Raw genomic sequence first — 16243 nt, forward strand, 5'->3', positions numbered from 1 at the left:
ATGGCGGTTTCTGCACTGTCAATAAGATGGATTTTGACTTCCCTTCACTGACTATGCTGGCTCTAATTCTGGTGATCTTGTCAATGAAAAATGTGCTGAACTCATGTACAAGGTCCTTGGAATTCTAATATATTCGAATTCATACGCGTATATATTCCATTTAACTCTTATGCGTTGTAGTGTGACCTAGCAGGCTTATTTCAGCAGAAAGTGATTTTTCTTGGACTCAAGTTACATCAATTCAGAAGAATATTTTGTACAAGAACCTTTATATCAATGGAATGGGTAACAATTGTTAATTTCATATCTGATAAGTTTCACTAATTGTGGGCTAATTATGTATGCAAATATGCAAATTAGGTCACCAAATAGCTTACAAACTACCAATAGTAATAAAAAATTGTTTTTGGTAAATTTTATGTCTAAAATAGTATTATCTAAGGTATTTCCTGTCATTTGGGACTAAAATTGTGGGAATTGGTTGGAAAATGGCCGTGATGTAATGACTGTCGTAAGAACTTTTATGCAAATTAGGTCCCCAAATAGCTTATTTGGTAAACATACTACCAATAGTAGTAAACGTTTTGTGTTTGGTGTTTTTTATATTAACGTACTATTATCTAAAATATTTCCAATCATTTGAGGCTAAAATTGTGGAAATTGGTTGAAAAATGACGATGATATAAGGATTGGCATAATAACTGGAGGCAGGCCCAGTCCTACAGGCTATAAAATACATAAACAATACACGTATATACAATACATATATATACACGCACACATGCACCGTACCCATTTTGCAAATATTTCTTACACAAAATAGCAATGAAAAAGAAACTTTGTCACAACTTCCAAAGACCCTATAATGTTATGTTCCCTGCATTTCAAACATATAAATATACCACTGCCCTACCCAAAAGGCCACTGAGGCCATCATGAGAGCCCCGAATGACACTGTTTTACCTAATAGCAGCAAGTTAGAGTACCTCTTCAACACTCCATGAAATCACAATATATGTTATGTTAAATTGATCTTACATAATACCCAATAATGAAAAGTTTATTCTGTGCCATCAATAAATAACCCAAGATCAATGTCACATTAAAACTACTGGACAGGTATGACTGAACAAACTACAGTAAGTAAACGGATCAAATATTGCTATCATGGGAAGACAAACGGTGTACAATAAATTATGCAGTGAAACCAATATTCAATCATTTAATTTATTAATACGGACACAGTTGTAACTTTGATGGCATCAATTGTGTAGTTTACATTACACTATGAATGAACATGCAAGTCAATGCTAAATACTACAAAGCGAATAATATGCATATGATGCACTTAATGCAGCAATTAATATTTGACACCATGAAAAAGATAAATCCATATGATACATTGCACTAGCATAGTGACATTATTTTACTGAGACACAATGTCTAGATCACTTGTTTCGGGATTGTCATTTCACGTCGAATTTTAATTTCACAAGTGTAAAATTGATTTTGTAGGAAACAATTTTTCTTCACAATATTTTTTTTGGGGGGGGGGGGGGAGGGGGGATTTGAGAATGGCTGTATCCATCACGATAACGATTTAAGTTTACATATGAAAATTTATATTTGCCAAAATAATTTCTGTTTTGGTTTGCAATAACGTTAATAAGTTCTTTACCACAAGTCAACAAAGAAGAATTTATTTTATGCAAATTTAGAAAGCGTTCTCTACTTGCGTTGACTTGCATGTCTATTCAACCATTTGGCTGTGCTTCTTCATGTTCTACTGGTGTCTGTGAGTTATACTGATATCATATTAATTATTACGTTATCTTCCATTTCATTCTTTAAAAGAAAGCAGATTTCGAATAAACAGAGGAAAAAAGAATTTATCACAATCAAAATAAATATTTTTTTTAATTTTGGCGAAAGATACAAGTTACGCCATGGATGTCAAACATTAATAGAGTAATAGAAGAGACATAGCTCAACTTCTTAATGTGATAATCAGTTTTAAACAATTCATTAGTGAATAAGTTGAAACGGCAGTTTGTACACGCTTTATAGTGGAATTGATCGCAATCATGGCTAGATTTTATCTTCAATCGAACTTTTTGCGAAGATAGATGTTATGTCACCGATATCAAACATTAATGACAGAAGTGACATTGCTCTATTTCGTGATGTGTATCGTACTACGTCACTATTTCTATACTACAGATAATTTATTTTAAACATTTCGTTAGTGAATGAGTTGTAACGGCAGTTTGTACACGTTAACGCAATCATGACTAGATTTTATTTTTATAATCGAAATTTTGGTGAAGGTGAAAAGTTATGTCACCGATATCAAACATATATAAGGTGATAGAAGAGACTTTGTTCTATTTCATGATTTGTATTGCACTACCTAACTATTTATATAACTACACATAATTAACTTTAAACATTTCGTTATAGTGACTGAGTTGTAACGGCAGTTTGTATACGCTTTAGTCGAATTTAACGCATTCTTTGATATATTTTTGGCGTCGATAGAAGATATGTCACAGATATCAAACATAATTAGAGTGACATGTGTGTCGCACTTCTTAACTATTCCTATAACAAAGATAATTAATTATAAACATTTCATCAGTGAGATGAATTGTACATTACTGAGTAACCCTGCACCTTCATCGTTGCTGATTCTCCGCTAGAACTAGATGTCGCTTTTCGCTTTCCTCATTGTGTTCTATTATAGTCTGTTCTTAATGTCCGCTACCTTCAAACAGGTTATTGAACATATTTCTTTGCGAGCGGTGTTCTGGATTTTACAAGTTTTAAATTGGATCAGAGACGTATACAGCCCTCTACTTCTAGAAGCAGCGACAATTTGTGAAATCAAAATTTTCAGTATTGACAGACAATGGTCTTCAATAGTTTATGATGTGCAAAGTCATAAGTTTTCACCCTTAACATTTAACACATCACGTAAGCCCCGTGTTTATTTAATTACAAGCATCAACTCCCTAGATACACAAATACCTACGTAGATTCTTACTATGGAAGGCCGTAGTAGAAAAAAAGGTTTGGGCAACTTTGCAAAACGAATTTACATTTGTTAATGCTACAATTCGATGGATGCTTTAACCCAAAGACATTGCTATTTCACTGATAAATATAGTCCACTTCAAATTCAGTACCGTTATAAAAATGCAAAAGAGATATGATATTGATGTTCTTTCTGAATTAAGACCATCATAGTGCAGGTGAAAAAGTGTTTAACATTGGTTTTGAGTTTGACTGTATGTAGAACACACCGGTTACATAAGGAACCTCAGATACAGTTGTTGTGTAAGCAGGGTGTGGGAGCCGGGGTGGGGGGCACTGGGGCACGTGCCAGCCACTTTTTTCCAAAATAGCAAATGTGCCCTACTGGCAAATAAAATGTGCCCCTTTGATGAAGAACTGTCTTTTGGATATCTTAAGTGGACAGGCGGAGTTATTTAAAATCTTAAAAAATTAAATAAAGTAAAGTACAATCTTACAATCAATTTTTTGTTACCCCTTTGCAGGCCTCCGGGCAGGGGACTCTCACAGTATACAGTTTTAACCTTTAAAAGTGAACCAGTTTTGTGTGTGGGAATTGGTGTATAGATATATTCCACTTGGGGCTTATCTTGAGGGTATATCTGGAGTACTGCTACAGGCGTGTACTGATGCCTGGTAGGTGGGGTCATGGGGGTCAAGTGAGAGGAGGGTTTCGTCCAGCCATGGGTTAGAGGTTGGAATTTTAATGAGTTTTATTGGGGAAGTTAGAACAGTAGAAGTAGGCAATCTTTTAGATTTTAGGGTGTGTCTAGCAGTAGAAACCATACCTTCAGAGAGGAAGGACAGTAGAAAAGATACCTTCAGAGAGAGGAAGGAATTAATAAATTAAAGCTAACAAAGAGCAAGAGAAAATTTTCCTGTCTATTTTTTAATGCCATTCTCGGCCTCGAGAACATTTTTTGGTAGCAGAGCGAGGTTTTTTCTAACAAAGGAGATTGGATTGAACGGAATTTGTCGAAAATGGCAGAGAAAATAGCAGAGAATAAAAAAGTGAGGAGAAATCACAAAGGACAATTGACGAGGACCTTGACTGCGTTGAAATCAACTTGTCGCAAGGAGGAAGTGATAGCTGATACTATAAAGGAACTTTTGCAAAAAGCAGAAAGGCAATTTGATGCAATTGAAGAAGTTCATCATGAAATAGTGGAGTTGTTATCTGATGAGGAGTTTGAGAAAGAAGAGAAATGGATGTTGGAATGCCAAGAGCAATTTTTTGAGGAAAAACAAAAAGTGTTGCAGAAGTTAAAGGAGATTGAGAAGGAAGAGCCAACTAAGAAAACAACAAAGGCTCCTGGTGATACTCTTACCACAAGTATGGATGGGTTTAAGCTGGCACTGGAACTACCGAAAGCTGAAATACCGCACTACGATGGAGACCCTACAAAATTTTGGTCATTCATAAAGAATTTTGAGGTGAATGTTGCGGAGAAATTGAGTTCCGACGAGGCAAGACTCAGTTACTTGATCCAGCTAACAGGAGGTAAGGCTAGAAGTAGTATCGAATGTTGTGTGCTTCTCGGTGATAAGGGCTATGAAAAGGCAATAGAAATCCTTAAGATACAATTTGGCCAACCTCATATTATCTTGCATGCATTGATGGATGAGATGTTAAACTGCCGAGTGAGTAACAACAACTCGGAAGCTTTGTGGAAGCTAATATCAATGATGAAAAAGTGCCAAATTACATTAGAGCAGATGGGATATGAAAGTCATTTGAATAACCCAGAAAACTTACTGAAGATTCAAAAGTTATTGCCATATAACATGCAGAGAAAATGGGCAGGAAAAGCACAAGATGTAATGAACAAAAATGTTGAACCCAAATTTCAAGACATGGTGGCATTTTTAGAACACGAAGCAGCAGCACTGAATAATGTATTTGGGCGCTCCCTGAGAGAACAAACAAGCAGAATAAAAACATTTGTGACAGAAATTAAAGGGAGTGAAGATTCATGTCAATGTTGTGGGGAATTCCACAAATTGTGGAATTGTGAGCAATTCCGAAAAATGGATGTCAATGAACGGTGGGGAGTGGCGAGTGAGAAGAAATTATGCTTCAAATGTTTTGGTAAACATCAAGCCAAAAGTTGCAGACGAAAAATGCATTGTGGTATTGATGGCTGCTCTAGCGACCATAATCGATTGCTTCACAAAACCACATTCAAAGTGAGACGACAAAATGAACAAAGAGGAGCAGCAACTCCATCTAAATTCGAGAATAATTCAAATGAGAATACTCCTAAAACCATGATGGCAAGAAATAAAGAAGTGGCACTGAGAACCGTGCCAGTTACCATAAAATACGGCGACAAGGTCATAAAGGTGAATGCACTGTTAGATGATGGTTCTACCCAGACATATGTCAATGCAGACCTAGCTAGTGAACTAGGCGTTATGGGAGTGAAGGAAACTATTACCGTAGAAGTGATCAACGGTAAAACTGAACAATTCGAAACAATGCCAGTACAGTTGAGTGTTCGATCTATGGATGGGAAAACCACTATGAAACTAAACGCCTTAACAACAAATAATGTTACAGGTTTGATGTATGCGACAGAGTGGTGCAAGTTAAAGACAAAGTGGCATCATTTGAGTGACCTTCCATTTCAACCTGTTAGTGAGAGAGGTACAATTGACATACTGATTGGTAGTGATTACCCTGAGCTACACATGTGCATTGATGAGAGAAGGGGAAAGAGAAATGAACCCATAGCACGTTTAACCCCGCTAGGGTGGACTTGCATTGGGCAAATCAGCCGCAGTGATGGTAACTCTTACTTTGCCAGGACATACAAATGCGAAGTAAATAATTGTGACGACTTATTAAAGAAGTTCTGGGAGGTTGAAAACACTGGACTTCAAACTAAGGGGTCTGAATATTCCCTGGGGGAGCAGGAAGTGGTAGAAAAGGTGGCTGATTCACTCTACAGAACCACTGATGGGAGATATGGCGTGAAAATACCTTGGAAAGACGAAAATGTGAAGAAACACAATTTCAACAATTATGAAATGGCCTTTAAACGGCTACAAGGTCTCGAGAAGAGGTTACAAAAAGACCCAGGTTTGAGGGCTGAATACAAGGGCGTGATTAACAAGTATGTTGAGAAAGGATATATCACAAAAGTCAAAGAGGTTGAAGTTCATGATGAAACCAGAAGCAAGAATTATTTGCCACATTTTCCAGTTGTGAGAACCGACAAAGAAACGACAAAAGTACGAATAGTTTTCGACGCCTCAGCCAAGAGTGAAGACCAACCATCCCTGAATGACATGATCGATGCCGGTCCAAAATTGCACCGAGAATTGTTTGATGTGCTTTTGCGGTTCCGTCATTACAAAGTTGCTCTGATATGTGACATATCAGAAATGTACATGCAGATTGAAATTGCAAAAGTCGACAGATCCATGTTACGATTTTTGTGGCGGGATGAAAATCACACTGGTGAACCAGACGTATACGAGTTCAAGAGATTACCTTTTGGAGTGAATGTTGCTCCATTTATTGCTCAGTATGTTGCTCAAAACAACGCTGAAATGTATAGGGAAGAATATCCAAGGGCTGTCGAGACGGTGCTCAAGTCTACCTATATGGACGACAGTATGGACTCTGTTCCACACGTTGAGGCGGGAATTGAGTTGTATGAGGAGCTAGTGAAATTGTGGGAAAAAGCAGGGATGAAAGCTCATAAATGGGTAACTAATAACCAGGAAGTTATGGAAAGAATACCTATCGAAAGCAGAGCAAAGGAAATCAAATTAAATGAGGAAGACCTACCATCAGTGAAGGCACTAGGTCTAAGTTGGAAAGCAGATGAAGATGTCTTTACCTTCATTGAACCTGACGTGACAAACCCAGAGAAGAAGCTAACAAAAAGGAAAGTTTTGAGTAAAATAGCCTCTGTTTTTGATCCACTGGGATTTCTATCTCCGGTGGTGATAGCAGGAAAAGTGCTAATGCAGAAAATATGGGCAGATGGCCTACAGTGGGACGAGGTCATGGAAGGGGAGTTGGCGGATGAGGTCATCAAATGGTTAGAAGATCTGCAAAATTTGAGAAAAATTTCAATACAGAGATGTCTATGTACAAATGAAGGGGCAGTCGAGCTTCACACATTTGTAGATGCTTCAGAGGATGCATATGCATCTGTGGTGTATGTGTGCTCTACTAACGAAAATGGAAAAACATCAAGATTTGTTGCCTCAAAGACAAAGGTTGCCCCATTGAAATCAATGAGTATTCCAAGACTGGAGCTGATGGCAGCCGTTCTGGGAGTAAGATTAACCATGGCAATCACAAGAGCCCTAGAAATGAAGATGGAAGAAGTTCACTTTTGGAGTGACAGTATGAATGTATTATACTGGATAAGAAACAGAAGCAGACTGTTCAAAACCTTTGTGGCTAACCGAGTTGGAGAGATTCAAAATTCAACGAACCCTAATCAATGGAAATATGTTCAGTCAAAATTGAATCCAGCAGACATTGCGTCAAGAGGGGCAAGCGTCAACGAGCTAAAGTCAAATCTATTGTGGTGGGAAGGTCCATCCTTTATAAAAGAGAGTGAAGAAAACTGGCCCAAAATGAAGATAGAAGAACGAAAAGAAAAGGAACAAAAGAGAAAGCCACAAATAGTTGCAATATGTAATGTAAACATTGTAACCGACAGTGACGAATGGCGTCTTGATCCCAAGAGATATTCCAGTTGGGTAAAATTGATCAGAGTGCAAGCATATGCCCAACGATTCTTAAACAACTGCAGAGTGCCAAAAGAGGAACGACAAATTGGAGAGCTAACAGTAAATGAATTGAGAGATACAGAGACCACAGTAATCAAAGTGGCTCAACTAGATGCCTTTGGGGAAGATATTAAATCATTGAGTCGGAGAAATCAAGTGCCAAAGAACAGTTCCATAAATAATTTGAATCCTGTCATGGATGAAGATGGATTATTAAGATCCTCAGGGAGATTGAGCCTCAATGAAGCAATCCCCTATGATACCAGATGTCCTATAATTTTACCTCGAAAACATCCTGTGACACGATTGATAGTTAAGGAACACCATGAGGAGGGAAAACACATAGCTGGGACAAACCATACCCTGGCAGTGTTGTCAAATAAATACTGGCTAATTGGTGGCAGAGAGGAAATAAGAGAATGGGAGAATGCATGTAATGAATGCAAAAGAGGCAAACCAAGAGGAGGACAGCAAATAATGGCACCACTACCGAAAAGTCGCACCAATGTAGATACCTTGCGAGCCTTTGATAAAGTGTCAGTGGATTTTGCTGGTCCCTTTCTAACCAAACAAGGAAGAGGAAAAATCAAGACAAAAAGATATCTATGTCTTTTTACGTGTATGAAGACAAGAGCCGTACACTTGGAGATGGCCTTCGGGCTTGATACTGATTCATTTATAAATTGCCTGTACCGGTTCACCAGCCGAAGAGGAATTCCATCGGAGATACGTTCCGACAACGGCACAAACTTTGTCGGGGCTCGAAATGAATTCATCAAATTATTTGATACGATCGACAAGGCCAAAGTGGAGAGAGATACTTCTAAAAAAGGAATAAATTGGAAGTGGGTACTAAATCCACCATTGGCACCCCACTTTGGAGGAATTCATGAGAGCATGATTAAATCGGCTAAACGAGCCATATATGCTATTTTAGAGAACGCAGATATAACGGACGAGGAACTATTTTCGGCGATTGTGGGTGCAGAGGGTCTGATAAATTCAAGAACAATAACATATCAATCGGCCAATACAAAAGATGATGTCCCGTTAACACCGAACCACTTTCTGCACGGTCAAAGCGGGGGAAGATTTGCTGCAGAAATGATAATTGATAACACAAGTTTTAATCCTCGGAAGAGATGGAGAAGGGTACAAGAGCTGGTAAAACATTTTTGGCAGAGATGGTTGAAAGAATATTTGCCAACTTTAAGCCAAAGACGTAAGTGGAAAAGAGTGAAACGAGATTTGAAAATAAATGACGTGGTAATCGTTTTGGAGAAATCTAACCAGCGAGGAAATTGGCCATTGGGAAGAGTGGTAGAGGTTTTCAAAGGTCCAGACGGACATGTGCGAGTAGTGAGATTAAAGACAAACAAAGGAGAGATCACGCGACCAATAACGAAATTGAGTCGGTTAGAATTTACTGATTGAGAAGAGAAAACAAAATAATAATAAACAAGTAAAATAGAGTTTGAGCAAAAAAGGGGCAGAATAATCCCCAAAGAACCTGAGGGTAGTCTAACCCCAGTGATGGTTCAAACGAATTACAAAGTACGAGAAAGTAGAGAAAGAAAGGGGCAGAATAATCCCCAAAGAACCTGAGGGTAGTCTAACCCCAGTGATGGTTCAAATGAAAATATGTGAGAGCAACACGAGTGAAAAAAAAAAAAAAAAAATAGTAATGCACCATCAAGCATTACATGTGCATGTTGAAACTGAACTTAATGAGAGAACTTTGATGAAACAAATGTTATTATTTACTTGTAAACGAACTCTTGAACTGTAGAAATAGATTAAGTTGTATGATTCAGAACTGGACATGAACTCTCATTAAAAATGTATGAACTTAAAATAGTTACGTTGAGAATTTGTTTTGAGTAATATTTCGATGTATGGTTTTATCACAATACATCGAGGAAGGGGAGGATGGACAGGCGGAGTTATTTAAAATCTTAAAAAATTAAATAAAGTAAAGTACAATCTTACAATCAATTTTTTGTTACCCCTTTGCAGGCCTCCGGGCAGGGGACTCTCACAGTATACAGTTTTAACCTTTAAAAGTGAACCAGTTTTGTGTGTGGGAATTGGTGTATAGATATATTCCACTTGGGGCTTATCTTGAGGGTATATCTGGAGTACTGCTACAGGCGTGTACTGAGGCCTGGTAGGTGGGGTCATGGGGGTCAAGTGAGAGGAGGGTTTCGTCCAGCCATGGGTTAGAGGTTGGAATTTTAATGAGTTTTATTGGGGAAGTTAGAACAGTAGAAGTAGGCAATCTTTTAGATTTTAGGGTGTGTCTAGCAGTAGAAACCATACCTTCAGAGAGGAAGGACAGTAGAAAAGATACCTTCAGAGAGAGGAAGGAATTAATAAATTAAAGCTAACAAAGAGCAAGAGAAAATTTTCCTGTCTATTTTTTAATGCCATTCTCGGCCTCGAGAACATTAAGCCTTTGTTAATTTTAATTTTAATATGTTATGACAATTATTTATTTTTGGCTGTACATGCTAAGGATTTATCCGAGGTTGCTAAAGACTTTTGTTCAAGGAATGAAAACAGAAGAAATTTCTTTTGGAAAGTTCTAATTTATGAATGGACAGAAGTACAGATGTAGGTTGAAAGAGTCACGTGCACCATAGTAGTATTGATAGCATATTAACACATCATATATATTTAAGTGATATGGGCGGTGTGTATCGGTTTATAGCATAACGAGTGGTGGTTGTGGAATGAGAAAGTGCCCCTCTGATGTTGTTCGGATTTTTTCTCAAACATTCTCGAATTGTCAACCTTAAAAACCGACATTTTTTATTCCGATTTCAAAACGTCGACTTTTCAGACTTCTTTTGTGCTTTTACTTGATTTCTTTGACTGCCAGAAAATTATTATCTAAATTGTATATTTAAAAATTAGAACTTGGTACTTCACACTTTCGTATATATTCTCCAACAACGTTATTATAACTCGATATTACGACTCGTTTCTCAAATTACCGCTCTCAATATCGACATTTCGATATTTCAAAAAATGATTTCTCATCTCATGCAAAGTTCAACCAATCTATCCGCAACTTTCATTATATCCTCCAATATTATGATACAGATATTCAACTTTTTCTTGATATTGCAAGTTGACAATTCATCTCAAACCCTTGACTATTTAAATCTCAAAATGAGCCATTCAGGTCTCTAAACAGGTCCGTCTTGTGCACTGTACGTATATTTGAACGTATTTTAACAAGGCGTTTCCCTTGCCTTACTTGAAACGACATTTGACTAGTAGTACTAGTAACTGTTGGTTTGATGTTAAAATTTCCTCTAGCTCTTCTCCGTCTGAATAAAGAGCAGATTTAAAGCAGGCTCATCATGACACTTTGACTCAATTTTCAAGATGAGTGACTTTACAGTATAATAAATACGATGGAATGGAACCCTATACAGCACAACTCATTGAAATAAATCAAGCTTCTTTTTTTTTTAAGATTGTGATTACAATCAAAAAGTGGTGTAACTGTAAACATTCCCAAATGACAATCAACAAGGTCATGGGCGAAGGCAATAGTCACATACACTGATGACCCTTTCCGAGTTTGGCTTTGTAACAGTAAAAAGAATTCAAACAACATTAGACATTCATAGTGCCTTATCAAGCGCCACCATAGAGCGCCCGTCTAACACCTAAATACATACCGTACCTTATATCTTCCTGCCCCACAAAATTATTTTCCCTTATTTGCAGTAATATAGTTTGGCAAATAGGACAAAAAACCTTTATAGGAGCTTTAATGTGGTTGGACAGTGGTTTTACTAAGTCTTATATAAGAAACCCTCTTAAGAATGAGGTTGCAACTAACTGTGTAGCATTTATCTTTTCCATAATTGTCACATTCATGATGTCACTGCCAGACAAACATCTATTAACATACTACGGAATAGGCTCTAGTAGAGAGTCGGACTGTAATTTCAACGTCAACTAACCATACATCACAACGTTATAGGTGCTATACCACAACAACAGCAATGTACATCTGCTGGAAAGGTTAGTCTAACCTAATGCGGTAAGCGCTTTGATATATATTTAGATATCATTATTGGTTTTTTATACTAGGATGTTAAAGAGCATTAATCAAAGTAGACGAACCAGCGGATGGCAGTATTGATATTATTTTTTAATCGGGTGGTGTGAAGGACAGAATTTACGAGCGAGCCCACCTTTAAAGAGCAGGAATCAAAGTAGAGATAGAGTGAAAATAAGTAGTAGAGAAGATGGATTTAAGCATTTAGAAATTCTTTGGTTAAATGTGTGGATATTACACTGAGCGAGCATTCGAAAGTCCTTTACCTTGGGAGTCCTTGGGAGTCCTTTACCTTGTTAAGCCTGAATTGGCTTTTTAGAGGACTTCCCTCCACATGTATATATCCAGTGGAAAATCAAATAAATCAAATCAAATCAAAGTGTTTGGGTTCATTGCCCTAGCTCAAATCTACACGGTAATGATACGGACATTTTATAGTGCCATGATATGCCCATAAGTCCATCGCCTATATCGTGTGGTGGTTAAGATATCAGTTCTGAACTTCTTTCTTTGCTTAAAGTGGCTGCGAAAGTGAGAAAGCTAGTGTTTAAGTCAATGGAGCAATTAAATATGGTTAAGGACTATTCACATTCTCCAGCCAACCTGCCAAATAATGCACGTCCACGCAGTACAAATCAGAACACAGCAAACGTTGCAACCATGTGTAGATTGTGCTAATAATTGAATCGTTAAGAATGTTTAAAGCTCTCGATCTGCCTCCTTTTCATACTCACGACTCTATCTCGTCGTCATGGTGATCCCGTCGGCTCAATTTAAATGCGGGTTGTAATCTAGATGCATGATCTTGTTTGGGGACAACGTGGGGGGGGGGGGGGAGGTTGTGAAAGATTTGCATTTTCAACATTGTGTGATGTAGACAAGTAGACTAAACTAACCTCAAGTTCACCTAAAACGAAATACACGCAAACACGTAGTATAGCAGGTGTACATTCTAGTCGTCATATGTTAATTCACGTGAAATTAAAGCCCTCCCGTCTATGAGCTTATTATCCTATCGCAGTATCACTTTAGCTCAATCACCATGCTGAAACATGCAGACTGAAACTCTTGAATATGGGGGTTATTTGTAATGCAGTTCATTCAGAATGCTTTCAAATTTATTTTCGAGAGTAAGATTTACGAGAATATACTAGTTATATCATCCTAACTAAAATTCAAAATTTGAACAATGTAACTACTCCTCCCCACCACCACCGCCCGCCCTTACCTGTGAGTTACCCTCCTATTTTGCATATACGAACCATGTCAATTTCTTTGAATGACTTTAAGTAGGAAATCTGACACCTACTATTGACCGTAAGTCGGATTAACCTGACAGAAGTTGTATTAAACTTGTGTAAGTCGATTTAACTTGACATTAGACCGATTTAAATTGTTATATATTCGATTTAACGTTAAGTCGGTACCAATGTGTCGATTTAAGCTGGGATAACTCGATTTAAATTGCCATCTGTCGATTTAAAGTAATATAAGTTGGTTTTATTATCTCGTATCTGAATCAGATCATGGAGATTCGACCTATACGGTACCGATTATAAATGGGTATATATGATATTTAAAATGGAAGTATTTCAATTTAGGTTGGTATATGCGAATTTCAATTGCATTACAGATTGAAGTTAACCATAAGTGATTGAAACTGGTACAAGTCGATTTAAAGTGGAACTAACCGGTTTAAAGAGATACATCAGCCGATTCACACACAGATTTCTGTAACTACTGTAAATCTTAAACTTTGTACCACAGCACAAACTGGATTGTGCTGACAAATCTGATTAACCGGTAGCATGTGCTATAAGGATTTTACTAAGAACTGAGGATATGTGTAATTCCAACAAATCCCAACAACTCCCAGATCTCTGATAGAAATCGCAGTTTGCGATATATTCAATATTTCTGGTGCTGATAGACATTATGGTGCAGTCCCAGTGGCGATCTCGGGAACTCGACCGACGCGACCCCACAAACTACTTGGCCTGTCTCGACCTGGGGGATATCTCGACCTGAGCCGACCTCATAACGACCTCACAACGACCTATAACGACCTTAGTTCGATTTTAGTTCGACGTAGTCGACCTGTCTCGACTCAGGTCGGCCAAGTTGGATAGACCTGTACTCGACCTATACTCGACCAACTCGACCTGTTTCTCGACCTAATTTCGACCAAATCTCGATTTAAACTCGACCTATATCGACCTAAGTCGACCGACCCGACCTCTACTCGACCTGAGCTCGACCCGGGTGACTGGTTCGCGACGGAAATTCGATTTGTCTGCCGAGAATCCCCTTGGTTTCCAAATTGTATAAATTACAGCGGCAATTTTCACCAGGTACCCATTAAATTTGGGGACTGCAAAGTAGTAACATCACCATCATGAACCTTGACGTAAACCTGTTGAGCCCAGAGAAGCGCAGACTGCTTACAATGTGGGTGCAGACTGCCTGGCACCTGCTTGAACTGGCGGATGAACTTGAGCATGCCAACCCTCCTCCTCAGCCGCAAGCACATCATTCCCAGCAGGGCCGCCGACGTCGGAGGGCCAGGAGGCGAAGACTTGTGGTCAGAGACTGGCTGGCCAGACGACCCCTCTTTGGGCAGTACGAGCATCTATTGGTCGAGCTCAACAGAGAGGACTCCAGATGTTACCGTAATTTCCTGAGAGTAGATGCTGACACGTTTGGGTACATACTCGACAGGATATCTCCAGCTATCACCAAGAAGACCACCAACTTTATGTGAGTACAAAAACCTACCATACTTATGCATGTTGTTTGTTTAAATAGATGTTATGAAATGTTGTATGGAATTGTTACTTATGATTGTTATCAGATTTGTAGTGAGTCCGTACTCGAGTACACATGCAACGAAGTAATGCTGTACTCATACTCGTGAATTTTAAAATGTTCCCGTACTCGTACTCAGGATTTTTGGAACTTGACGCTAGTGCAACTCGTACTCGTAATCTGGGCTATGTACTCGTATTCGTACTCACGATCAGCAAATAGGTCCTGTACTCGTACTCAGCTATTGTACTCACACTACAAGTCTGATTGTTATTCAGGATGTTTATTAAAATTATCTGTATTTGTAGGTTTCCTTTGGAGCCTGGACTGAAGCTGGCGGTAACGCTACGTCACTTGGCAACAGGGGCATCACACGCTGACTTGCAGTACGGCGCGGACTCGATTAGGTCGAGTTGAGGTCGAGATACGTCCGCTTCAGGTCGAGTTGGTCGACTTCTGGTCGAGCTGAGGTCGAGATACGTCGGCTTCAGGTCGAGTTGGTCGACTTCTGGTCGAGCCCAGGTCGAGTTAAGGTCGAGAACAAGTCTGTACAGATCGATTCAGAGGCGAACACAGATCGGCATGTCAGGCCAGCTCGACCTCGAACCCGACCTCTAATCGACCTACCTCGACCTATTCTCGACCTATTCTCGACCTACCTCGACCTATTCTCGACCTACCTCGACCCCATCTCCGACACAAGGTCGATGAGGAAATCGGCCAAAATTTTTGACATGGCAAAATTTTTTCAAAAACTTAGTAGACTTGACTAGACCTAACTCGACCTGACTCGACCTAACTCGATCTCAAACTCGACCAACTCGACCTCCAACTCGACCTTCAGGTCGAGTAGGTCGAGTAGCGCAAGGTCGGCACTGGGACCGCACCATTAAGAAGAGTCTTAACCAGAATGCAAAATGCAGTGAGGTTTCGATGACTTCAGTGCACTAGACTTCTGGTTGTTAGTATCACCAGAACTAGCTCAATAGAAATGGCCCGAACCACCATTTTCATACAATAACACTATGGCATGTTAAACACAGGTCAGTAAACTGTACGTAAATATACACACCTCCACCAAAAACAATAGGGATGTTGTACTCAATGTTATGAATCCGCACACCAAGTATTAGAGGTATCCACGATTTCCATCGTTAGATATCATGTAAAAGGTTTTTCAGAGTTTGACCTCTGGTGACCTCAATGGAGATTTGATCTCCCAAGCAATATGATTCTTGTACTCAATTCAATATGGCAAATCCATCTACCATTTATGAAAAGTATCCATGATTTCTACCATGAGAAATCAGGTTTCCAAGTTTTTCAGGCCTCGACAAATATTTTTAAAAGTACTCGCTATTTGGCGACCGCCGTGACTCACAATCTACTCGCCAAATTTCACTCACCACTAGGCCTATGAATGCTGTTCAAGTCTCCATAGTACAGATCTACAACATCAATACTTTCTGTGAAAAATATTAGGCACTTAGGCAGATGCATGGTGCTACGTAATTGCACATTGGAAAAATTATG

General features: G+C 38.8%; 2 protein-coding genes across 2 annotated transcripts in view; both read left to right on the top strand.

The window, feature by feature from the left end:
• The first annotated feature begins 3475 nt into the window (after positions 1 to 3475).
• On the top strand, positions 3476 to 10271 carry LOC139979720 (uncharacterized). The gene has a single exon (XM_071990772.1). It carries the CDS (start codon positions 4054 to 4056, stop codon positions 9259 to 9261), a length of 5208 nt encoding a protein of 1735 aa, XP_071846873.1. The 5' UTR covers positions 3476 to 4053; the 3' UTR covers positions 9262 to 10271.
• Positions 10272 to 13483: 3212 nt separating this feature from the next.
• Positions 13484 to 16243, top strand: part of LOC139979823 (lectin BRA-3-like) — a 64474-nt gene continuing 61714 nt past the window's right edge. Inside the window, exon 1 of the mRNA XM_071990969.1 lies at positions 13484 to 14662. The gene's annotated coding sequence lies outside the window, so the exon portion shown is untranslated. The remainder of the gene's footprint in view (positions 14663 to 16243) is intronic.

Source organism: Apostichopus japonicus, chromosome 14, assembly GCF_037975245.1.
Source record: "Apostichopus japonicus isolate 1M-3 chromosome 14, ASM3797524v1, whole genome shotgun sequence".
Taxonomy (NCBI): domain Eukaryota; kingdom Metazoa; phylum Echinodermata; class Holothuroidea; order Aspidochirotida; family Stichopodidae; genus Apostichopus; species Apostichopus japonicus.

Coding starts and splice junctions, on each gene's coding strand:
- LOC139979720 (XM_071990772.1), top strand. CDS start 4,054: ATGGCAGAGAAAATAGCAGAGAATAAAAAAGTGAGGAGAAATCACAAA.